General features: G+C 47.5%; 1 protein-coding gene across 4 annotated transcripts in view; it reads left to right on the forward strand.

Annotated features, from left to right (window-relative positions):
* Positions 1-26643, forward strand: part of ARHGAP44 (Rho GTPase activating protein 44) — a 167733-nt gene that overhangs the window by 108840 nt on the left and 32250 nt on the right. For all 4 annotated transcript variants that reach the window (XM_044249135.1, XM_044249134.1, XM_044249132.1 and 1 more), the window contains exons 5-11: positions 3428-3539; positions 5420-5496; positions 12842-12959; positions 19363-19431; positions 21994-22075; positions 22474-22601; positions 25670-25781. In XM_044249135.1, the coding sequence (XP_044105070.1) occupies positions 3428-3539; positions 5420-5496; positions 12842-12959; positions 19363-19431; positions 21994-22075; positions 22474-22601; positions 25670-25781 (698 nt within the window). The remainder of the gene's footprint in view (positions 1-3427; positions 3540-5419; positions 5497-12841; positions 12960-19362; positions 19432-21993; positions 22076-22473; positions 22602-25669; positions 25782-26643) is intronic.

The raw sequence follows: 26643 nt of genomic DNA on the forward strand, positions 1-26643 counted from the left end.
GCTGTGCCAGGGATCGAAGGAAAAGTCAGTTCAGATTGACATGGGTCCCAGAGAGATGAATTCAAGGTGGAACTCATTCACATCAAGTGTGGTTCAGCATCTTAGACAAAATAGTGGTGGGGGATTTGGGGTTCAGTCAGGTCTATAGAAAAACTAAACAAGCAAGCCAAAGCAAGGCCATTATTCATTCTACAGAGAGGCTCAGAGAGCATGAATGTTTGGAAAAGACCAGTGATCACAATATCCAACCCAGCCGAACTCTGAATGGCACACTGGGTCAAAATGTAGTGCAAATACCAAAGATCTACCAATACAAATAAGTGTGGAGAGGACAGATACAAAGATTGCCAAATTCTCATTTTCCAGAGTTGACAGTCCATAGCCAATGCCAATGCCAAAAAAAAAAAAAAAAAAAAAATTAACAAGTAGCATCAGAAACAGGGACGTAAGTAATAGACAAATCAGATAAAAGACACCATTTAAAAAAGAGCAAAGAGAAGCAAGCCCATGACCTGGAAACTGAAATTTGCAGCAGAAAGGAAAAAGAACTTGAATCTCCTCTACATCCACACCCATATTTTTAGGTGTATATATGTATATATAAATGTAAATGTGTTTTAAGTATAGATAGATAGACGGATGGAACTCCTACAAATAAATTCCAATAAAAAGATCCTGGTACCAAAACAGTCAATGAATGCAAATAGCACATCCTACGAGAGGGATCGTGAAATGGCCCGAAACACGAAAAGGCACTCAGTCTCCCCAGTAGCCAAGAAATGCAGATTAAAACCAGGGTGAGGTCATAATTGGCATCCACCAGTTTGGCAGAACTCAAACGCCTTACCAGTACCAAGGCTTGGCAGAGTGTAGAGCGTTGGGAACTCTCATTTGCGCTGGTGAGGGCAAAGTTAGCGTTATCCCTTCGGAGAACAAGGAGCTAGTGAGGTTAAGGGGGGTGCGTATCTCCTCTCCTTTGCACCAAAAAATTCTTATCTGCAAACGGACCATACACACCTATACAATAGCCCTGGGCGTGATGGGTCTGTTGATTAAGGGAAAGCTTAATAAGTGGTGGGATGGGATTCCATGCACCAGAATGATTTAATTCTGCATGTATAGGACATATAAAACATATGTACAAGACACATAAGCCCCAAAGATGATGCATGAACAAAGCAAGCCTGGGGCACCTGGGTGGCTCAGTGGGTTAAAGCCTCTGCTTCAGCTCAGGTCATGATCCCAGGGTCCTGGGATCAAGCCCCGCATTGGGCTCTCTGCTCAGCGGGGAGCCTGCTTCCCTTTCCTCCTACTTGTTATCTCTCTCTCTGTCAAATAAATAAATAAAATCTTAAAAAAAAAAAGGCAAGCCAGAGGATAGGTTAAGTGTAAAACCATTGATAGGAACTTGTTTGGGTCAGGTTTCAGTATTCTGTATTGTATGTGAATGCTTGTATATTTCATAGAAGCATAAACATAAGAACAGGAAAGATACATACTAACTTTAGAATCAGTGACCTCTTCTACTTTTATTGACTTGTAAAAACTTCCTCATGCATTTCCGTTAGCCTGGTAACATGCAGAAGGAGGACTGCCTGCGTACCCCTATACCCACCTGGGGAATTAACATCTTTGAGATAACATATCTTCTCACCTAGGAATATGGCATAGCTTTCTACTTATCCAGGTCTTCCATTATTTGCTTACTCTGAATCCACTTTTGTAATGGTTTTTCCATTCCAATTTTCCAACGGGGTAATTGTTCATTCTGTACAAGGTCAGTTGTCATGGCTTAGAAGAAGGAGTTATCTTTATAGAAGAGCCTCCTGAAATTGAGTTTTGGGGGATAAGTTGGAAGATGTTGGTCTACACAAAGATGAACTTGAAATGGATAAAAGACCTCAATGAAAGGCAGGAATCCATCAGAATCCTAGGGGGAAAGATAGGCAGTAACCTTTTCGACATCAGCCACAGCAACTTCTTTCAAGATATGTTTCCAAAGGCAAAGGAAACAAAAGTGAAAATGAACTTTTGGGACTAAATCAAGATCAAAAGCTTCTGCAGAGCAAAGGACACAGGCAACAAAACAAAGAGGCAATCTATGGAATAGGAGAAGATATTTGCAAATGACACTGCAGACAAAGGACTGATATCCAGGATCCATAAAGAACTCCTCAAACTCAACACATGCAAAACAGATAATCATGTCAAAAAATGGGCAGAAGACATGAACAGACACTTCTCCAATGAAGACATACAAATGACTAACAGACACATGAAAAAATGTTTATCAACACTAGCCATCAGGGAGATTCAAATCAAAACCACATTGAGATATCACCTTACACCAGTTAGAGTAGCCAAAATTAATAGGACAGTAGACAACGTATGTTGGAGAAGGTGTGGAGAAAGGGGAACCCTCTTACACTGTTGGTGGGAATGCAAGATGGTGCAGCCACTTTGGAAAACAGTGTGGAGGTTCCTTAAGAAATTAAAAATAGAACTTCCCTAAAACCCTGCAATTGCACTATAGGGTATTTACCCCAAAGATACAGATGTAGGGAAAAGAAGGGCCATTTGCATCCCAATGTTCATAGCAGCAATGGCCACAATCACTAAACTGTGGAAAGAACCAAGATACCCCTCAATGGGCAAATGGATAAAGAAGATGTGGTTCATATATACTATGGAGTATTATGCCTCCATCAGAAAGGATGAATACCCAACTTTTGTATGAACATGGACGGGACTGGAGGAGATTATGCTGAGTGAAATAAGTCAAGCAGAGAGAGTCAATTCTCATATAGTTTCACTTACTTGTAGAGCATAAGGAATAACATGGAGGACATGGGGAGATGGAGAAGAGAATGGAGTTAGGGGAAATTGGAGGGGGAGATGAACCATGAGAGACTGTGGACTCTGAGAAACAATCTGAGGGTTTGTGGGGGAGGGGAGAAGGAAGGGAGGTTGGGAGAGCCTGGTGGTGGGTATTACGGAGGGCAGGTATTGCATGGAGCACTGGGTGTGGGGCATAAACAATGAATTCTGGAACACTGAAAAGAAATTTTAAAAATAAATAAAAATTAAAAAAATTAAAAATTAAAAAATTATCTAGGGGGTGAAAAAGAAAGATGTTGGTCTGTTTGTGCATCGGTTGTAGCTCATTTTCCAGGGCTCAGGGGACATAGAAGCATCTGGGGCTTATGGCTGGATACATTCAGCACGTAGGAGTCTGTTGTTCCCTGTCTCTCTCGTATTTCCCTACGTGTTTCCTTTACTCCAGGCACAGGGTGGGTTCTTTGCATCCTTTAAAAAATGCATAATTTCAGAAGTCAAACTGAGTGGAACAAGTTGGGCCGCTCGGATGCAGGTGACCTCCTGCTGACCTCCTCGCGGTCCAGAGCGTGGGTTTCCCCTCCTGTTGCAGGAAGATGCTGAAACTCTGCGGAGAGGCGGAGGACAAGCTGGCTCAGGAGCTGATCCACTTCGAGCTGCAGGTGGAGAGAGACGTGATCGAGCCCCTGTTTTTGCTGGCCGAGGTAAGCCGCGCGCACGAGGCCGCCCCACCCGGGGACACTGTTCTGCAGCAGGAATTCTCACTGCCCGTCCGCCTGGTCTGGATTCCCCATATAGCACCATCTCGCTCTGCCCCTGACACTCCTCTCTGCGGGCTTCCCAGTGGGGACGGGAGCTTAGCTGGCACCAGATCTCCTTTCCCGCGGGGGTCTGCACGCTTTACCCATCCTGCCCCCCACCCGTCTCCTGTCTTCCGGGAAATGAACAGCAGCCCCTCCTCTGTAGGGCCCCCTGCACCTGATGTGTATGTGGATCCCTTCTCTTTGATTTCATCCGATTTTATTTTTTACTTTAGTTCCAGTATAGTTCACATCCTGCGTCCTGCACATTGCAGGAGCACAGTACGGTGATTCAGAAGTTCTGTACCTTACTCCATGCTCGTCATAAATGTGCCCTTCAACCCCTATGTCTCTGGGTTCTGAAGGGTGCTGGATAACACTGTGAGGACACAGACACCTTGATGTCTGTGTGACGATCTGGCTAGCTTCAGCCAAGTGAAATTGTGTCGAGTAAGAATGGACACGGTTGGGGATTTTATTTGCCTTGCGCCCCTGACTTCTTTCCAGTTGCCTTGGATTGGTCATCCAAGACCACCCCAGCCCCCATCCCTTCGAACTACAGGTGCTCTGCGTCTGCACGGTTTGCTAGCCACTGGGGCTGGCAAGCTCTTGAAATGTGCTTTGTGTCACCGAGGAACTACTTTTCACATTTTTAATTTTTGCTCATTCGAATTTAAAACGCTGCATCCACAGGGAGCTAGGAGCTAGCATATTGGACGGCATTGCCCTAGAGCAGGCCTGGTTTCCTTCCTGGACTCCCCCCAGCACTTCCCCATCCCCTGGTGCAATTTCTATAAGAGAATGGACGGGCAAATCATTAACCGAAGTGCCTCAAAGTTTTCAAGGAGAAAATCCTGCCTATAGTGCCTTGACAGAGATCAGCTCTAGACTTCTCAGGTGCTGTTCTGTGTTAGGCCGTAGCCGCCAAGCACCTGCGTGAGAGGCCCTTTGCACCTTGGAAAGGTGGTCTGGGGTCTTGGGCAAAGCCTGAAGTAAACCTGGCCTGGGTGCCGAGACTCGCTTGTGCCAGCCAGATGTCCTTCTGGCCTGTGAGAAATGGTTCCCCTCCCTACGTTACTCACCCCTGTGCCGAAGACCGTCCTCACGGTTTCCCCTCCTATAGAAGCCACAGCCTGAGATGGTTTTGGGTTTTCAAGGTACAGCCAGTTTTCCCCTTTAAATTCGCATTTTCTGCCCCTCTTTGGTGGAGCCCGGGCCCCAAATCCCACACTGGGTGTTCTGTGAAGTCATTTTTGGAAATAAAAATATAAAAAGAGCATCCACGCACAACCAACCCACCGTGGAAGAACTTGTCATAGCCAAGCAGAGCGGTGGCAAGGTTTGATTTGGTATTTATTTGGGGGGGGGTGTCTTTATTTCTATATAAATGTGTCCTGATTGCATCCCCCCATCAGATCTCGGGCCTCCTGAGATGAGCGCCCCTCTGCCTGCTGCTGTCTGTTGTGAATTAGGTCTGTGTGTCAGCTCTTCCTGCTTTTCTCCCCGTGTGTGGCCTTTGTGTCGTGGACAGAGCCGGGATGAAGCCCATGTTTGCTGGCCGAGGGCGGGGGCAAGAAGGAGGCCAGGCATAAGTGAGCAGGGGAGTGCAGAGCCCCCTAGGGTCAGGATGACGGAGGGCCTGGCAGGGGTCCCGCGAAGAAAGAGTGGTAGTTAGCTCTGGCAAAGGAATTGAGGGTTTCCTCTGGAAATCAGGACGGGGGGGGCCATCAGCCCACGTACGAACTCATGGGGAGCGTCCGTCTGACTCTGTCCTATGGTTACAGGTGGAAATCCCGAACATTCAGAAGCAGAGGAAACACTTAGCAAAGCTGGTGCTAGACATGGATTCTTCTCGAACGAGGTACGGAAGGGCTTCTTTGCTTTCCTTTTTTGTCTCTTGGAAGGGACAGCGATTGCATCTGGGGCGTGGGGAAGGGTTTGTGGGGAGCGTCATTTGTCAAGTGTGTTTCCATCCTCCAGGTTTTTCTTAATACCCCTGACATGGCAGGCACTGGAGGGGAGGGTCGTGAGTCAGAGATATGGGGTCCCCACCCTCACGGGGACTGTGGCACATTGTGAGAGACAGAGACCCTAGACAAGCGTGGTGACTTCAGGCGCCCATAAGTCCTGTAAAGAAGGTAGCACAGTGCAGTTTTGGAAGAGAGTGATGGAGAAAGGGAAGCTACAATATTAGGTGGGCTGAAACAGAGAAGGCTTCTTAGAGATGACACTTGATCTGCGACCTAAATAACAAGAAGGAGGCAGCCATGCAGAAATCGGGCACAGGACTGTCCTTGGCAGCAGGAACAGCACGTGCAAAGGCCCTGAGGCAGGGTTGGGGAGAGATCAGGCTGCCACAGTCTGGGTATAACACCAGGGCAGTGTGACTGGGGTATGAGCCAAGGTGGGGCATACTAGGAGCTGAGATCAAAGAGGCAAGGTGGGTGAGGTGTTGTATCTAAATAAGGGGGAAAATTCTGATTCTGGGACCTACCCACTGTTTCCTGAAGCCAGTGGTGTAGTGCTTTCCTTTCTGTAGCCACTCTGAACCTGAGACCATTATGACGGAAGCAGCATTCCAGCTGTGCTGCTCTCCTCCAGGACCGTCTCCCAGAGGCCTCCAGAAAGTACCTCTTCCATCAGGCGGGTCACCAGAGGCCCTGAGATGACATTGACTCTGACCACCGTGTGTCCCTGATGGTTCATATGCAACTTCCTAATTCTTGCAGTGGCATGTATGCCTACGTGTGCAGCTTGAAGGAAGGCAGGTTCCTGAAGATGAATACGGAAGGAAGCTTTCAGTTCTACCACAAGCCCTTTGCAGGTCAATTTTAATCCTCTCCTTACCTCTTTTTAACTTCCTTGAGGAAAAGAAACAAAACCAGAAAACAGCCATCTACTTGGACTGAGAGATGTCATATAGACTCCCAAAGCAGGAGTCCGAGGTGAGATGGTGAGATCCAGGTCACCTGTTTCCAAGACCTGTGAGTTTGGTCAAGTCAGTCAGCCTCCCAGAGTCACAGTTGCCCCACCTGCGCACAGGTAGTGACGGGGCTGACGTGAGGAGGTTGTTTTGAGTGTCCATTGAGATCGCATTTGTCACAGCGCTTCCCAGGTGCTTTGCCAAAGGAAACTGCTACAATTAACAAGTTGGGACCCAGGAATTCAACATCTGGACCGGTACAGAGTGTAAGGCGGTCACCCAAGACCAGAAATAGAACAGGTTAGAGCAGCAGAGAAACAGAGACTGTTTTTCGTTAACTTAGCGTTTCCCAAACTTCAGTCCGCCTGAACAGTTTTGGACATCTGGACCTACACATCTCGCAAAAAGTCGATTCGCTTCTTCAAAATGAATCTGTTTAAAAGATGTTAGAGCCCTATGGTACATTGAAGGGCGCTATCTTTTCTGTGAATGCCAGGTAGACATAGAAGCGAAAAGGACGAAAGCAAAGCCTGTTGCTCACAGAAGGCTGTGACCCTGAAGCTTGTCTCCTTCCATTAAGAAGGAAGAGGAGGAAGAACATTGTCAAGGTTTTTCCGACCCATGTCTGAGGCTCTCTCCTCAGTGCTCATGGAGGAAGACAGAGCAGGTTGCGTGGGGAGTATGGATGTGACATCACCAACTACTGTATCCTTGGACCATGTCCAGTGCCTCCTGTGACATCAGCATTCAAGGCCCACATTGGGGCAGTCACACAAGGATTAAAGACGTGCTGATTGTTCCACTGTTAAGAGGATGGTGGAGACCTTGCTCCTGGGTTTGTAGAGTGATTTCCTTCACCGTGGAGACCTGGCCCTTCGCTCTGAGGTCTTCCCCCCGCCTCTGTAAGGGAAACCTAAATTTCCATCTAAGAGCTTCTGGTCGGAAGGCCAGATGCTAGTGTCAGCACTTGTCATTGTCATCTCTACTTAACATGTTTTTGCTCAGTCTCCTTATGAGAGGTTGAGTGGGCGGCAGTCATGGTCCATCTAGTCACGTGGTGCATTTTTAATGGTGACACCAAGTGGCATATGGATTCTGAAAACCATAGAGAAGCATCGTTAGGAACCCGTCTTCCCCGATTTGAGGAACTGTTCCACATTCTCAGCTCATCATCTCTTGTATGCTGGGGTTTGGTCAGGACCTCTCTACCCGCCCCATCCAAATTCTTACGCTTCTAAGCTTCAGCCAAGACCCTTGACAACCTTTGTCTTTTCGGAAGCCAACCCACCCAACTTCCTGCCTTTTCCCCAAACCCTCACTCTTCAGCCAACATGAGGATCACATCCCAAGAGACAGCAGTGAGAGTAAGACCAGATGCTATGCCATTGAATAGCAAGGATCACCAGCTGCTCTTCTGGATCAGAGGGTCCTTCCTGCCCTCCCCTCCACCCCACCCTGCTTCCCACCACGGTCAGTGTGTAGGTTCCATTCTTTGCAGGATCACCAAAACTTTCGTTAGTCCCTTTTTGTTGTTCCCAAGTTACACTCTCCAGAACTGCACGGTGTATCCCAGATGGAGACACGCTGTTGATCATTGTGCTCGGATCCTTGAGTTGTACAAGAACTTGGGTGGATACTGTCAAACCTAACTCCTTTATCCAATGTGTAATTGGGTCTGAATCCAAGGTGGGTATTTGCCTCAATTCCAGTAGATCTGGCTTGTCTGTTTGGAAAGCCAATCATGCAAGCCTTACCATCCTCAAAGAAGACCAAAGCTTAGAAGTTGAGTAGAAGGAGGTAGATAAGGAGGCTGGAGGAAAAATTCAAGGAAGCTTTAAAGCTTTATGCTGAGTTAAAGATTGTGAATTGAATTGAATCGAATTGAATGATATACAAATGTCTTTTCTGGAATAGATTCGGTTTAGTAGTGGTTGCAGAAGGAGCTCCGTTCCCTCCCAAAGTCTGCCTCGATTTTTCTGAGCCTCTATCTCAAGATCAGCCCTTCTGGATCCAGGACACTTTATGCTCCTGCTGAGCAGCTGTGGACTAAATTTCATCCTCCCTCCCCAAATTCACGTGTCAAAGCGCTAACCCACTCGTGTGACTCTATTTGGAGATAGGGCCTTTCAAAAGTAATTAAGGTTAAGTCCTGTCCTAAGGGTAGGGCCTTAATCTAGGTGGGTTGGTGGCCTTCTAAGAAGAGGAAGGGAGAGATTCTTTCTCTTTGCACACTCACTCAGGGGAAAGGCCACGTGAGCACAAGTGAGGAGGCAGCAAGAGAGCCTCCACCAGACCCAAACCCTGCCAGAAGCTCAATCTGGGGCTTCCAGCCTCCAGAACTGCCAGATAACTTATTTCTGTTGCTTAAACCACCCAGTCTGTGGTATATTGTCATGGCAGCCTCTGCAGATTAAGACACCTGCCTTCGGGACACCTGGATGGCTCAGTCAGTAAGTGTCTGCCTTCAGCTCAGGTCATGATCCCGGGATCCTGGGATCGAGCCCTGCATCAGGCTCCCTGCTTGGTGGGAAGCCTGCTTCTCCCTCTGCCACTTCCTCTGCTTGTGTTCCCTCTCTTGCTGTGTCTCTCTGTCAAATAAGTAAATAAAATCCTTAAAAAAAAGACATCTGCTTTCTTTGGAAGCAGGTGAACTAAGATAAATAAGATAGGAGAGTTGGGGGATGGAGACCAGACAGCTCATGGAATTAAAGAAGTAGCTCATTAGGAGAGATTTAAGTGCATGGTGTCACCGGCTTCAAAGCTGTTCCTCACCTCCTACCTCTCCTGCATACAGGCATCTTAGAGCCAGTCTTCATGGTCCCTTGGGCTTCTGTCTCCCCAGCATGGGACCTGTTCCCTTTGTTCCAGTTCTCAAAGTACAGAGGAGAGAGGCCATTTGTCTAGACTTTGCTTAGATGCCACTTCCTTGGCCTGTCAGTTGGTCACGGTGATGAAGGATGGGCGTGGGCTTGGCTTGCATCAGCGACCCCAGCCTGGGTCACTCACGGGGAGGGTCATGCAAAACTGGCAGCTTCTCGGGGTGCCTGGATGGCTCCATTGGTTAAGCGTCCGACTCTTGGTTTCAGCTCAGGTCCTGATCTCATGGGTCGTGAGATCAAGCCCTGCATCAGGCTCTGTGCTCAGCGGGAGTCTGTTTTGCTTGGATAGTCTTAGAGTTTCTCCCTCTGCTCCTTCCCCTGTTCTCTCACTTTCTCTCTTTCTCTCCCAAATAAATAAATAAATCTTTAAAAATTAAAATTTTAAAAAGCCACTCTGGCAGCTCCCTTTGGCCCATATATCAGAGCAGGAGTAGGGCAGTGCCTCACTAACCGGAGGACGCCAATGATGGAGGGAAGCAGACAGGACAGATGAAATAATAAATGTCCCTCTAAAGGAACATTCCTGTTTGCCTTCCAAAAATTCTTCTCAACTTCCCATTGCCCTGAACTCCTCTTGCCTTTGCCCTCTTGACCAGTTTCCTGATCCCTAAAATTCCATACCTTTATTTCTGGCCCTTTTCTCTCCTCTAGGCTTCATTAAAGCTGGTTTTCTGTCTCTACCTCCCCCCCAGACCCTATAGCAGCGGCATCTTTCCCAGCGAATAATGGTGTCATACCAGAGCCGAACTTTCTTTTTGTTTTATTTAAATTCAATTAATTAACATCTAGTGTATTATTAGTTTCAGGGGTAGAGTTCAGTGAATCACCAGACGCATATAACACCCAGTGCTTATTACATCATGTGCCCTCCTTAATGCCCAGAAGTTTCTGCTCCGCAGATTTGAAAGCCCAGACTTTTTGGTCGAGCGAGAATCCATGTTTCTTCTCTTGCAGGAAAGTGCTTGAGTTTATTGACAGAATGGATGTCTGACAAGGCCACTGTATCTTGAAATTCATAGCAGATTACTATCCATACACATCTTCTAGCATTTTCCGTGCTGTTTTATTGTTTGATCTCCACAATCTGATTCCACATCTTATCACTATTTTGTAATCTCAAAATTGGTTACTTCTCTCTTGCAAATAAATTTCCCCATAAAGGGAGAAGGATCTGTGTTTTTAAGCTACCAAAGTATTATCTAAGAGGTAGAATTTAGAGGGGGAAGATAGAGGGAAAAAGGAAAGAAAATAAAGGTAACTTGGGAAAATGTCTTCATTTTAATAGATATATATTAAGGATATTTGGGTTTAAAGGATTAAGGATAATTGGGATTAAAGGGATTAAGGACAATTTAAAATTAAGGACAATTTAAGAAAAAAATCAAATCCAGATCTTCGAAGCCATAAAACAATATCAGTGTCTGTGATCACTGTATTTTTTTTCCACATGTATATTGGTTAGTTGTTTTTTCTTCAGATAGCATGAGCCATATGATAGTTTTAGCTTTTTTTATTTTTATTTTTATTTTTTTTAGTAGGCTCCACACCCAGCAAGGGGCTTGAACTCACGACCCTGAAAATTCTAAGATCAAGAGCCGTGTGCTGCACCCACTAAGCCAGCCAGGTGCCCCTGAGCTTAATCTCATAATCTACTATATTCGTGATCAGCAGTCTCCATTATAGCCATGGCGTCTCCTACTTTATTTGACCAAAAATCCCCACAACACCTAAATACTTCGAAGTGACTAAACCCTGGGAAGTTTATTAAATAGATCATGTCTGTTGGGCAAACTAAAAGAACCATCCAGGAAGTTTTACCAATCTGTATCTGTTAGTTCAGATTTTCCAACAACTTTGAATAGAATATTTCCTTTGCACTGAGGAATGGTTTGCAAGATGTGCATGACCCTCTCTGGACCTTCCAGCCAGCTTGACATCATAAAGCCCTTTTAAGTCATTTTCCCGTCAATGCATTTTTTAAACAAGATTTTATTTATTTCTTTGTTTAAAGCGAGTGCAAGCAGGGGCAGTGGGAGAGGGAGACTCTCAAACAGACTCCCGGCCGAGCGCAAAGCCAGAGCTGGGGCTCCATCTCAGGACCCTGAGATCATGACCTGAGCCGAGATCAAGAATCGGCAGCTTAACCAACCGAACCACCCGGGCACCTGCCCCACACCCACCCCCGTGAATGCATTTTTTAAGTAACACAGACTCCTTTAGTTTGTTCTTTTATGTTAATAGCAAAGAGGACTTTCATTTCCCTTTCCTGTGTCGGAGTCTTATACTCTTCTGTTTGTCCCGCGGTAACAAACTCAGAGAAAGAAGAAATCCTGTAGAGAAACCACCTAGGGATTCTTGACTCTCAAAATGAGGGTCGCGTTGCACATTGTGCCCCTGGGATGGATGGTCTAAGAGCCATACAGGGCCTATGGGGCCGTCGGGTTCAGTCTGTACGCCACTGGCCTGCATGGTCTGTTGCCCAGTTTCATCAGGAGGGTTCATGTGATGGTTTCCAGCCTCTCTTGTCAACAGAGGCGGGCCAGCCCCCCATCAGCATCCCCTTCCCTTCACTGTCCCTCCCGCCTTCCCTGAGAGACTGCAGTCCGTGTGGGCTGCCCTTCGTCATCCTGCTGTTTTCCTTAGGGCCGTGGAATGGTTGTGCATCTTGTGGCCCAGTTATACGTAGGAAAATAAAGGGAGGACTAGTTTTTAAGATCCTGACTCCCCTGACTTCATGCTCCTACTCCCTGGCCCCTATAAGCCATTGAGTTCACAGACTCCTGGGCAGCAGGAACCCACAGCTCCCACTGGCTTGCGTCATCAGAACCATCGTCCTTCAGGGCCTGCTCTTGGTCATTCCCTGATAATGCCAGGGCCAACAGAAACATCTGTACTTCGCCACGAAACCTTTCCAAGCCACATCCTCCAACGGCTGCTGCTCTCCACGCAAAGGACAGACGTCGAAGGAAATACAAACGCAGTACCCGAATGTCGACTGGAAGCTTTTTTGTGCTGACCCGTGGAGATTTTGGCTTTCAGAGTCATTTTGATTCTCCTCTGATTCTCCTCTCCCCTGGCACCCGTGACTGGCTTCAGCCAAGTTGGCGAGTGTTTCCAGACTCAGAGCCCACGGGGCAGGCTGGGAGCTTCCGGGGAACACACAGACTGGGCCTTGGACAGAGCACCGGTGATGGTCACTGGCCCTCTGTGTTCGGGAGAAACATTTCAGGGGACATGATGCTAGACCGGCCCATGGCTCCCTGCTCTGCTCTGTGTCTGGCCACAGCTGCCCTCTTCCTCCTGGGTAGTGTTTGCAACCTGCTCTCTTCTCCATGCCCCCACGGACTTCCCAGGGCTCTCCACCTGTCTCACCCCTCTCCTCTTTTTCTCCTGTTTTCCATCAGGTGGCAGCAGACTTCCAAGTCTTCAGGTCTGTCCAGCGGCTTACAGCCTGCGGGTGCCAAAGCTGATGCCCTCAGGGAAGAGATGGAGGAAGCTGCCAACAGAGTGGAGATTTGCAGGGTACCCCCTCTTCTCCCCCCGCTGTCTTTGTACCTCTCTATCGGGACAGATGGGGGAACCCTAAGGGAGTCCCTTTTTCCTCCCGGGCATTGTATTAAAACCTAAGCGTGAGCTCTGGTTGAGCCGAATGTCTCCAAGCTTGCCTGCTGGTATCTCCAGAGCCCGGGGTGAGCCCTAAGAGTTGAGGCTTCGAGGCATCCTTGGGTGGGGGAGGGGGGACAGCGGTGGGTTAGCAACAGTGTTCCCACATGGCGGGCACGGAGGATGTGGCTGGCCGTGGTGTCTCTATGAAGCTTTTGTAAGGCACCTTCATCCCACGGAATGGGCTCTCGGCTGGATGGAACAGCTGAGAATTTAGACAGTAGACCAACCTTGACTCGCTGTCAATATCAAATTGTTTCTCTTTATGTTCACCTTGTAATATTTCCTGAGTCACTTGACCCATCTCCTGCCTCCTGGGACATTGTCAGCTGTGAAGCTGAAATGCTGACCAAGGAGATAGTCAGGGAAAAGACGAGTTCCCGCTTGTTCAGGGAGGAATGTCTCGTTCTAAGATACCCATGCCTCTGCCCTTGGGAATGTCAGAAGCCCATTTGTTACGTCTGCTCAGACGTTTCCCGTCTTTGCCACAAACGTTGTGTGGGGCGTAACTCGCAGGGCACACCGCTCATGATACTCTGTGTAAGAACATCTGTATTACACGCAGGTATGTCTGTTGTGGTTCGATCCACGGAGCAAGAGTATCTCATGTTTCTGGAAGCGTCCTGTTTGCCCACCTGTTGTCTTAATGTCATACGTTCTTGTTTTTTTGTTTTTTTAAGATTTTATTTTATTTATTTGAGAGAAAGAGACCATGTGAGCAGGGGGAGAGAGAGAGGGAGATGCAGATTCCCTGCTGAGCAAGGAGCCCAGTGTGGGACTCGATCCCAGAACTCTGGGACCATGACCCCAGACAAACGCAAATGCTTAACCAACTGAGCCCCCCTAGGAGCCCCTAATCTGATAATGGTTTTATAACAAGCATTGCCACTTTGCATGAAGACATCTCTGTTCTTTGTGGCTTTTTCTAGTCTTGTCTGCTGGTCTTTTATAACCACACTGCACAGGGGGCTTCAACCTTGTGTTCGGGTCACGTTCAGGGTCAGATAGGATCGCTCTCTGGAATTAGGAACCGTGACAGGTCGGTAAAGAATTCACCATCTCTCCGCCGACACTACCACGGACTCAAGAAGAGACTCCAAAAATACTCCCCTGGGTCCCAAGAGTCATCGTGAGCTTAGCCAACTTGTCATTTGAACGCCCGTGTGAAGGGCAAACAGCCAGCTGGTGGGGTTCGTGAAGTCTAACTCTCGTACCGTTCTCACTTTGACTCTGTGCTATGTCTACGCATCATACCTCGGACTCGCGTTCTTGAGTGAAGAGTCCCATTTCTTACACAATGATGCTGTGAAACAGACCAGAGACAGTGGCATCGGGGGGATGCTGGACACGAGTCTCCAAGTTCAATACCTTCATTGTCCTGTAGCTCTTTCCATGTGTTTTTCTTACCAAAAAATATGTTCGGTTCCCTTTCAGAGATTAAAAAGGTCATATATTTTGCCATCACCTGTGAAAAAGCATGAAAATGTATCAAGAAGAAGCACCAGTAATTGTCCCCCACCCCATTCCTGCCCAGCAACCTGTCTGTTTCCAGAGAGGATGGCCAATTCCCCCTTTTCACCAGTATTTATTCAGAATTGTTGGGAACAGTGGCTCTCTGTTATGTGCCGTCTTATCTCTATGTTTCTGTAATTTTAATTTCCCTATTAGTAATGCTCAGTGGATCTTTGTGTCTATCGGATTTCCTGCAGATATGCAGAGACATTCCCAGGTTGGCAAACTGCCCGTTTGTATGGGCAATTGGACCAACATTTCTGTTTTTCTTAAATACCAATTTGTATAAGTTCTCTGCATGTCAGGGGTGTTGAACTTTCTTCTCTCTGTTGTGTTGCAGATCGTTTTTCCAGTCTGCTATTTGCCCCTTGGCTTTGTTTATATGCATGTATTCCTTTGCACGGGAAAATACCCCAGGCATCTTCCACCTCAAGGTTAAAGCATTTGATATGGTCTGTGTTTTGAGTATTGGACATTCCAGGAGAGGTGCGGTGGTATCTCATTCTAAATAGCCCTTCGCAAATGATGTAAGATGATGAACATCTTTTCATATGCCTGTGTGCTGCCTGTATGTGTATATACATACACACACCTTGGTGATATGTCTGTTCAAGCCTTTTGCCCATTTTCAAATCGGGTTGTTATTTGGCATTGCGTCGTCTCATCTCCAAGTACTGGGGGAGTTTTTCCAGCTCTATTTTTGTAATTTTATTTCCAGCTTAATCCCACTGTGGTCAGGGAGCCAGCACTGTGTGATTTCAATTCTTTTAGATCTGTCAAAATGTGTTTTATGGCCCATGATGTGATCTGTCTTAGTGGACATTCCTCGTGAGCTCGGGAAGAATGTGTATCCTGTTGTTGTTGGATGAAGGAGCCCGTGGATGTCAGCTCTGTCTACTTAATGGGTGGCTGAGTTGAGCTCTGTCCATACTGCTGTTCTGCCTGCTGGATCTGTGCATTTCTGATCAATTGCTGTTGAAGTCTCCAGCTGTAATAGTAGATTCCTGTCTTTCTCTTTGTAGTCCTGTCACTTTTGCCTCATGTACTTTGATGCTCTGTTGTTCGGGGCACACACATGAAGGATTGTTCCATCTTGTAGAATGACCCCTTTAGCATTAATGGTGTCCCTCTTTCTCCCGATAACTTCTCTCACTCAGAATGCCTGTCTGGGGGACATATAGCCACTCCCCCTTTCTTTTGATTCGTGGTAATGGGGTATGTCTTTCTCCATCTTTTTACTTTTTATCTGTATATATCTTTATATTTAAAGTGGGTTTCTTGTGACCCTCATATAGTTGGCCCTTGGTTTTTGATCCACTCTGACAACCTTTGCCTTTTCATTGGTTTATTTTCATTGTTTAAGTGATTATTGAATATAGTTAGATTCAGATCTACCCTAATTATTCCTGTTTTCTACTGGTTGCCCTTGTTCTTTAATACTATTTCTGCCTTCAGTTTTTCTGCCTTTGAGTTTTTACTTGAGCATTTTATATGGTTTCATTTTCACTCCTTTCTCAGTCTATCAATTATACTTTTGTTTAAAATCGTTTTTTAGTGGTTGCCTTAGAGTTTGCAATGTACATTCACAACGAATCCAGAACCACCAGGGAATAGCTAGATGCTGTTTCGTTTATGGTGCGAGTATATCTTAGTAACAAAATGTCCCTAGTTCCATCCACTAACTTGTGACTTGTAGGGAAGCAGACATAGCCACAGGTGTGTTTACATGAAGGTATCCATGCATTCATGTGTATTTATCTGGATACATGGATACATTCACATAGATATGAATACAATGTTGCTACCATTCTGAAAAAAAAAAACATATCATTTCAGTTAAGAATAAGAGAAATAAAAGTTTTATTGTAGCTTCACTGCCGATTCTCTGATGTTCTTCCTTTCTTTGTGTAGGTCTGAGTTTCTGACCTATATAACTTTTTCATTCTCTCTTAAAGAACTCTTTTTCCCCTTAACATTTCTTATAAGATAGTCTACAGGCAACAAATTCTGTAAGTTTCTTCAAGTCCCTTTACAGAGTAATTCTGTAGGGAACAGAATTCTGGGTTGGTGGGATTTGTTTTTGTTTTTGTTTTTTCTTCTCAATGATTTTAAATATTTTACTCCATCTTCTTCTGACTTGCACGGTTTCTGAGGCAAGGATGGAAGTAAGTCTTACCTTTGGTCTTCTCCTGGCCAGTGTATTTTAACTTATGGCTTCTTTGACTATTTCATTATTTTTGCTTTTCTGAAGTTTGAATATGATATGCCCAGGTGTCATGTTTTTTTCCTTCTTTAGCCAAAAGCCCTAATACCCCAAGTCATGATTATCTTGCTAATATTTTTTAACTTTAACTATAAGGAAATACATCACCAGAATTCATTTTAAACTGCAGAATTTATCCCAAGGAAACAAGCAAGAGATGGATACACACCTGTATAAACAAAGGCTTTTCAAGTGTTGTCATAATGAAAAATTAGAAACACAATATCCAGCAATAGACACACCATCCTTTCATGAATTAAATACCAAGTGCCCACTAGAAAGAATAGTTGTCTGGGGGGTAATGAGCTACAAAATCCTCTGGTCCCATTTTTGTAAACCAAGCAATCATACAAAACACATGACTGATAAAAATAGATACAGAGTGACCAGCCATCCTGGTTTTTAGAGCTCGTCTCTAGTGTGGTGGGATGCAGGTGAAGCTGGTGATTTATGCTGCCTCTTTCTGAGTGTGGCTTGGCCATCAAATCAAGAACAAATGATTGTTGCAGCACATTAAACTCTGGTAATTATTGATTTTTTTTCTTTATAAAGAAAATTCACCAATGATTTAGAAACATGGAAATTGGACTTAGTTTCCACTTTTATTTCTGACTTGGAGTGCAGCTTACTTGTCAGTAAGTTCGTAATCTAATTATACCTTTCAAAAATCCTTTGGTGTTCCTGAGGGCACTCCCAGACGGTCTGTCTGCCTTTTCTAGGATCATCTTTTGGCAAAGCTCAAATGCTCAGTCACTGACGTCGTATTCAGTGTGACATTTAGTCCTTTAGGGGGTCCCTCCCTTTCCTCTGCCTGCTGAGCCATTTTGATCCTCTGGCTCTCTGTGTTTTCCCTGACTTGACATATCTCCCTCATGACTGCTGGTGATGGATATCCCCTGACCAAAGGTGCTGGGGTGGGGGTTGGCAGATGAACTCGATTCCTCTAGAACCTTTGCTAGATTCAGCAGCCCCACAGAGGCTTTTCTTTGCCAGGATGCTCCGAGAGGGGGAGCTGAGACTTAAAACCCATTTAATTTCTCAGGAAAGTTACTGTTGCTAAGTCTGTGTTTCTCCTTCTGTTTTATCAGCAGATGGTTACAAAGTCCTTACTAGTTTGTGAAATATGTTTCAGATGGTGGAGGACAGACAGGAGATAAGATCCTTGAACTCTCAGTACCTACTCAACCAAAACTGGAAATTGAGCACTTTACCTAAGAGAGTCAGATGAGAACTCCGAGTGACATTGTGCCTAGTGCCTAGACTGTTCCCATGAATGTTAATTTATTTGCCCCCCCACCCCTCCTTCATTCTTTGAAGCTGGACCAAGTGTAGCATTGAGTAATCTGTGCTTGAAGCTCTTTAGAGAACAGATTTCCCTTTTAACTCTGTTCCTTGGGTGCAGAAATTTCCACGTGGTCTGCCTGTCAAGGATACCGGAAGAGGAAACAAAGAGCTGCTCACATCCCAGTGCTCTCACTGAGGATAGTGTAATTGGCAGCTGGACGGGCTGAGGGTTGGTGGGATTGGTGCAGAATGCTTGAAGTTTCCACACTTCAGGGTGTTGGTGAAGCACGAGGTTGCTTGCTTGAATCCTTCAGCATCTGGATCAGCTTTCTTGGGCTGTTCTCCTATTTTCCTCAATGTACCCATCACAGAGTCTTCTCTCGACTAAGCATCGCTTGTAAAGATCTCTCCTACCTAAGGCTCCCAGACAGGAAGGACCTTGAGAGCTCACCTGAGTCGTGCAGACAAGGCCACACACATTGCATGCTAAAAATCGTGGTTAGTGACCTAGTCTGCACCCTTCTCAGAATGTACTTTTATCATACGTCCCTATGGTGTTTCTATGGAATTGAAACCCTTCTCCTCAGAGGAAGAAACATCCCAGATTCAGGTGCCACATAAAGTCATTGCCCCCGATCCCACAGAGAGCCGGATGGCGAAGGACAGTTAACACCATGAGATTTGCCTGGGGCATTGACTAAATCCTGGTTTTTCCAAATTTCAAATCAGCTGCTCTCCTTTGAACCCGCCCATCTGTCTTCACCAACTTCCCCCAAATTGATGCATTTCTGCCTCTTTCCCATATGCTTGTGATCGACCAGTCAGTCTTGGGGGGTGAAGAGAGCAAACCAGGAGAAGAGAGGGCGGGCCATTTTCAGCAGTGGTGACACTGGCTGCGGAGATGCATGGAAGTAATTTGCACATCACTCCCCCGCACCAGCTTTCCTGACTCTGGATGTGGTTCATGTGTTACAATCCCTGGGGAGACGCCTGGCAGAGGTGCTCCTTCTACACTTACTCACTCTTTGGAGTCAGGGCTGGGAAACGCACGAAGGCCCATGAGAAAAGTCTTTGCCATGGCAGGAATCATTAAAAATGAGGTTAAACAGCGGCGAAGGCTCTTCCTTCTAAGATGTCTAGACTCACGCGTTAGCCGGTCAAGTGTTCTCTGTTTACCTTGGTTGTGCATTTCACCTTCCACAGGACCAGCTCTCAGCAGACATGTACAGTTTCGTGGCCAAAGAAATCGACTATGCAAACTACTTTCAAACGGTAAGGGTCTAGAATGGTAAGAGAAGGTTAGGTTCGCTCTCAAGAGTCAGGGCGTGGACAGGAAGGAACGTGCCATAAAACCTAAAGGCCCTTGGAGCACGTCATGGGAAAGAATATGGGATTTAGCTCTTCTGTCTGTGATTAAGTCCAGTCTTCTATTTCTCCTTGTATGGATTTCTCTAAAAACCTAAGAATAAAACTGAACCCATCCATGAAGATGATAGCAGCCCCCATGGTCTGTGGCCGTGGTTCTCAATTAGAGGTGATTTTGTCCACTACTCCAGTGGCTGCCTGGCCATGTCTGCAGGCACCAGTGGCCATCAGCCCCGGCTGGGGGCGGGGAGGAGGTGCATCTGGGGAGGAGAGGTCAAGAGCGAGGCCAAGCATCCTCCAGTGCATGGGACAGTCCCCCATAGCAAGGAATGACTCAGACCCAAATGTCACTCGGGCCAAGGTTACAAAAGCTGGGTCTGTCATAAACAAGGAAACTGGGGAGAAGATAGCCCTGCCCCCAGCTCATAATTGTTTCTCATCTCAATTTTGGCCGAAGACAATGACAAGTAGGTAAACGATGATTAATGTGGCCTGTTCGCCTGTCTCTCATCGATGAAAGCAGATTTAGACCCGAGAGAAACAGGATCTGAGTCATCCGTACTCGAATGGTCTGGTCCAAATAATTAAGACCCTGGCTCTCTACCAGGGTAAGTGCAAGGCAAGTCGAAAACAAAATAAAACAAAACCAGCGACAATTAACAAAAATTTTTTTTGAGAGAAAAAATATAAATTAAAAATCCAGTTAAGTTCATGTGCCTTTAAAGCTGGAGGCAAAAATTCAAACTTGAAATGATTGGAGAAGTGATGGGATGATAAGGAAGGTGAGGAGGAGAAATCCTGAAAGTGTTTCAATTGTAAGCACCCTGGGCCCGTAGCAGTCCCTGAACGCTGTGACCAGTGAGTGGTCCAGACTTTCAGATGCGTTTCTTCGATCCCCCAAAAAGAACCGATAAGCATTCCTTCCAGCCTGGAAAGTTTATTTTAAAATAATAGCACTTTCTCAAGTATATTCCATGGGGTATATTTACAGAGATAGTATTTTAGAATTTCTGGAACTTAATGACATTTTTGACATTCCAAAACTTTCTTGGACTGCCTCCTTGCCATTTATGTACTGTTCTTTTTTCCAATGTTCTGATTTTTTAAAAAAATCTAATTCTTAACTAGTGTTTAGTTTTTACTTGGAGACAATAGTATCTGCTCTCCATGCCAACCATTTTTTAATAATTTTTAATTTTTTTAATTAACTTATAATCTATTATTAGCCCCAGGGATACAGGTCTGTGAATCGCCAGGTTTACACACTTCACAGCACTCACCATAGCACATACCCTCCCCAATGTCTATAACCCAGCCACCCTCCTCCTCCCCCCTCCCCCAGCAACCCTCATTTTTTGTGAGATTAGGAGTCTATTTTGGTTTGTCTCCCTCCCGATCCCATCTTGTTTCATTTATTCCTTTCCTACCCCCAAACCCCCCACGTTGCCTCTCAATTTCCTCATATCAGGAAGATCATATGTTAATTGTCTTTCTCTCATTGACTTATTTTGCTAAGCTTAATACCCTCTAGTTCCATCCATGTCCTCGCAAATGTGCCAACCATTTCAGTGGAGAGATTCGCTCCGCTTTCCTTCAGGTGCACCCAGTTGCAGGGTGAGGGGGGTCTCAGAACAGAAATGGCAGGACTCTTGCTTACCCGGGTCCATCTGTTCTCGCTAGCATTTCAGCAGCTATGTCATTAGCAGAATGGTCAAAATAGGTAAATGTGAAAGAATTTGGGTTTTAGGGCTGCATCACGGAGCCGGAGCCGTTATACATGAGCCCAGGGTCCTTGGGGATTTTGGACCAAGCCCCACGGTTTCCAATCAGTCATATATTGAACTCACTTTGCAGAAACCAAGATATATACAGCCTAGCATTCAGCTCTGTCATCTAGGCAAATGGATTTTTTTAAAAAAAGATTTATTTATAGAGAGAGCGAGTGGAGTGTGCATGCTTGGGGGGGGGGCAGGGAGGAGGGAAGAGAGACTCCCAAGCAGAGTCCTCGTGGAGCCCAACATGGGGCTCAATCCCAGGGCCCTGAGATCATAGCCTGAGCCGAGACTAAGAGTCAGATGCTTCACCGACAGACTGATTTCTAAATGTGTCCCCATTTATATACTCCTGTTGCCCTCCTCTTGGTTGCCTTTGCTTTGAGGATGGGGTGTGAGGCAAGGTGGGGTCCCGGTGGAGGCAAGCTGTCTGTGTCAGACACCAGGGCCCTGGGATGGTCCCCCTCGTCCTCGGTGGCTCTCCTGCCTCCCAAATGTTTCTTTGAGGGGATGGACTCCTTTGCTCCAGAGGCTGAGGAGGAGGCAAGCTCGGGCCCTCATTTGGGGTGGCCTGAGAGAGAGCAGGGTGAGGTGAGGAAGAGGGGACACCTTCACGCAGAGCCCCCCACAGTGGGGTACAACAGCTCTGCTCCCCACGCTCCTGCAATGGGTAATGCTCCTCCTTGTGTCTCCTCAGCTCATCGAAGTGCAGGCTGAGTACCACAGGAAGTCCCTGGCACTTTTGCAGGCTGTGTTGCCTCAGATAAAAGCACAACAGGGTAAGTGCAGACCTTCCCTAGAGCGGGGAGGTGGGTGAGGCCATTTGCCTGCCGGGATGAGTACCCCTGCCATACCCCTGGTCTCCTCCAGCCCCACTAACGAGCCTCTAGAACTTTCCACACTGGTTCTTTGAGCCAGCACACCCACATACACACTGCCCCCCGCCCTCCAGGGGTAAGTTGGGGGGTGTATGTGGAGGTGTGTGGTTGCGTTTCCGTATGAAGCCCAGCAGGTCCGGGCGTCGCTCACTCCCCAGCCGTCTGCCCTACCCAGGCTCCTCCCTCCTTCCCAGACCACAAGAATGGAGATTCAACTGGGCCTCTGTGTCTTTGGGAGTCAGGCACAAGTGCCCATCACTAACTGCTGACGGGCCCCTCTCTCTCGCTTCCCCGCTCAGAGGCCTGGGTGGAGAAGCCCTCCTTCGGGAAGCCGCTGGAGGAGCACCTCACCATCAGCAGCCGGGAGATCGCCTTCCCCATTGAGGCCTGCGTGACGATGCTTCTTGAGTGTGGGATGCAGGAGGAGGTAGGACTGGGGACCACTGCACCCAGCCCCGAGCAGGTCCCCCCCCACCCCGGGCCACAAAGCCTGTGGGAATTTCCTTCCCTCCCTGGCCCCCGCCAACCCAGACATGTCGTGATACGGGACAGCTCCCCATCCTGCAGCATACACATTGGTCCCGCTCTATTCCTCGAGCTTTCACTTGTCGGGGGGAGGAGGATTGTGCGAGGCTGATACCACTGGCCCCTGAGAAACTTCTGGCCCCGCTCCAGCCATCCTGTCTTCATATTTAACAGGTTGAGGCCAGACCGCTGCTCCTCCCTCCCTCTCCCCTCCTGTTCTCTTCTTTTTCTGCCCCATCCTCCACCTTTTCCTTCTTTGCTTGATAAATTCCATTTTAAAAATAGACCTTTTAACCCTTCTGATCGTGACTCTTCGAGAGATCCTGAAAACAGGATTGATATTGATGGGGACAAGCCCTTCTTAAGAGCCACATGTAAAGAAGTCTATGGGAAATGGGTGACTCTTGTTTTATTGGCATGTAAACCATTTCCTGGGAGATGGAGCTTGTGCTTGGTTTCTTCTCTAGGCACTTTTGAAATCTTTGGTCCACCTTCCTTTGATCTGATCAGCCAATCGATATTCACTTAGGGTGGGCCGTGCATTTATCGCTGACCAAAGTATACATGTGGCTTATGAACTTGCTGGGGGCGGGGGGAGACACGTGTCTAGCATCTATCTAACACAACTGATTAATTCAGATTAAGTCTTTACGTGGGCCCTGGGTCACGTGTGACAAACCGAGGTCTGCACCAGAGAAGGAAGCCAGTGATTGTCCAAATGCATGTCAGCCACTGCCTCTGTGCCAAGCGTGTCCACATGCGGGCTCTTCCCAAGGGATGGGATAAATGTGGGGTTTTTGGACCACATTTTAAGCGCCAGGCATTCTCGTGTCTGTTACTGGTTACTAGGTGTGGAGATCTTTACAGTCCCTGAGCCAGAGCCTTAAGGAGGGAGGTGAACTGGGCCTCCCCTCACCCCATCGCTTTTTAAAATTATGGAAAAACTGCAACACATAAAGATGAAATAATGAGCCTCATCACCTAGATTATGGACTGCCCTGCTTCCCCTCTGCCTCCATTCCTGTCCCCCAACTCCTCCCTTAGATAACTGGAAGCCGGTCCCAGACACTGTGTCATTTCATCTGTAATACTTGAGTATGTTTCTCTAAAAGATAGGGAATAGATTGTAATTATCTATAATATCGAACATAAAAGCATTATGTACAAAACGGAAACATAAGATGTTCGTGTCTTCAAATATCTAATCAACATCAACGGGCTCCTTCTACCTCTCCCTACACACCCCCCATTTTTGTTTTTCCCTACTTCGTACCAGCTTTTCTCCTTGTAGTACTAGAAATGCTCAGGTTGTCCCCTAGCTTGGAAAAAAAATAGCTTTTTTTTTCCAATCCAACTGCAACCTCATACTCCTTCCCTAGCTCTTCAGTTTTGTTCTTGCCTTGGCTCCCCGGTTCCCCTCTCTCCCCTGCCAGCAGCTCAGGATTGCCAGCACCATCACCCCATCCCTGCCCTCAGGGAGCTTTTGGGTCCTTCCCCCTCCTCTGGGCTCCACTCCCATGTGTGCCACCATTTTTTCAATATGCACCCACAGATTTTCCTCGGACACCCCCAAACTACACTCACTAGCTGTTGTAAGAAGCTCCTTCTCCTCCTCTTGGATTTTATCTGTCACTCAGTGAAATGGCCTTCTCAGTGACAGTCTACAGGCTTTTTGACAGCCCTATGCACTTCTCTTGGGCAGTATCTGTCACCAGGTGCCATTGCATTTGGTTTCCTCCATGACAGTGGCGTGGTTCTATGAGAATCCAACCCACCGCTTTGGTACCTGCTGTCACTTGCTCTAGGGCACAGCAGCCTTAGTCATGCCCTCGTCCAGACATATTTATGGAGCTTCCTCCCATATAGGGACGAAGAGAGCTCTGGACATCTAGTCAGAACAGAGCTAACCATCTTAGCAGGCCAAATACTCCATATTCCAGACCAAGAACATATTCTTTGGAAGAAACTTGGAGATCCACATGGTGGCCACAAAAGGTCGAAAGTGCAAGGACTGTTCTGCACAATGCCAGGAGCTGAGAAGGCAAAACCAATCAGTAGCTCTTGGGTCATGCCTAACTCACCTGTGGCTTGAGGGTTCCCTTCTGACTCTGACCTGCGTTTGTCTCGTCAGCGTACCCATCTTCTCTCTCTCTTCAGAGCTCAATTTGTGTGCAAGGGACAGTGGTTTGCTTGGAAGCCATGATAAGGATTCAGAAGTAATTTTAAGAATGAAACACGGGGAAAAAAAAAAAAAAGAATGAAACATGGCGGGGCACCTGGGTGGCTCAAACATTAAGTGTCCGCCTTCAGTTCAGGTCATGGTCCCAGGGTCTGGCATCCGGCTCCTTGCTTCATGGGAAGCCTGCTTCTCCCTCTGCCGCTCCTCCTGCTTGTGTTCCTCCTCTTGCTGTGTCTGTCAAATAAATAAATAAAATACTTTTTAAAAGAATGAAACACGGAGGGGCTGATGGAAGCATTACTCCCTAACAAACCACCCCTAGTTTGCCGGTCCCCTGAGGACATAGACTTGGTCTCTAGAAGTAGAGGCCTGCATCTCCCAGGAGACACACACGCTCTCGCCCTGTAGACCTTTCCCCATCCAGCTTCCTACACCCCCGTGTCTGACCAGGTGTTGGCCGACTTCCCCAACATCTCTCCGGAACACACCAGAAGTGGCAGTGCCCAAGGTTCATTCATCCCGCAGATGCTTAGCGAACCAGAATGAGGCGCCACCCTTCCCCAGGCACTGGGGACACCGCAGTGGGTGAAGCCCGGTTCCCGCTCAAAAGTTGCTTCCGTGTAGAGGAGGGGACGTTTAGAGAGCAGGCAGCTGCTATGCCTGGAGGCGGTGATGGGGAAACAGATCAAGGGGATTTGGGAGGGAGGGAGCGGGGAGGCCGCGTGTGAGTTGGTCTTGCTCGTGTGCCTTCGCGCGGCAGGACTGTGCGCTGACCCTCTGTGCTGTTGCAGGGGCTCTTCCGTGTGGCGCCGTCTGCCTCCAAGCTGAAGAAGCTGAAAGCTGCCCTAGACTGCTGTGTGGTGGACGTGCAGGAGTACTCAGCAGACCCCCACGCGATTGCAGGTGGGCGCCTCTGCCCCTTAGTGAGGGGCCCCCAGCGCTGGAGAAGCTCATGAGGAAGGGAGCGTGATCACGTGACCCTCGAGGCAGCGGCTTCCCAGCATGCATCAGATACATCCGGGGAGGGCATGTGGTCACATGACTCTCAAGCCAGCGCATGCGTCAGGTGTATCTGGCAGAAAGGGGCGTGGTCACATAACGCTAGGGACAGCACCTTCTCAGCGTGTGTCACATATATCCGGGGAGGGCATGTGGTCACATGATCCTCAAAGCCAGTGTACGTGTTGGATGTTTCTGGGGGAGGGCATGCAGTCACATGACCCTCGAGCCAGCAGCTTCCTAATATGTGACAGTAGCTTCCTAATGTGCGCAGAAGGGCGCATGGTCATGTGATCCTCGAGCCAGCGGCTTCCCAGCATGCATCAGATGTATCCAGGGAAGGGCGCGTGGTCTCATGACCCTGGAGCCAGCCAGCGCACGTGTCAGATGTATCCGGGGAAGGGTGCATGGTCACGTGATCCTAGAACCACCGGCTTCCCAGCTTGCATCAGATATAATGGGGGGAGGGGAGCAGGGAGAGTATGTGGCCATGCGACCTTCAAGCCCGCCACTTCCCGGTGAGCATCATATGTATCCAGGGAAGGGCACGTGGTCTCATGACCTTCCAGCCAGTGCATATGTCAGATGTATCCAGGGAAGGGTGCATAGTCATGTGATCCTCGAGCCAGCAGCTTCCCAGCGTGCATTCCACATATCCGGGAAGGGCACGCAGTCATGTGACCCTCATGCCAGCAGCTTCCTAACGTGTCAGATGCATTCGCAGAAGGGCGCATGGTCACGTGACCCTTGAGCCAGTGGTTTCCCG

Source organism: Neovison vison, chromosome 5 (genome assembly GCF_020171115.1).
Source record: "Neovison vison isolate M4711 chromosome 5, ASM_NN_V1, whole genome shotgun sequence".
In the NCBI taxonomy this organism is placed as follows: domain Eukaryota; kingdom Metazoa; phylum Chordata; class Mammalia; order Carnivora; family Mustelidae; genus Neogale; species Neogale vison.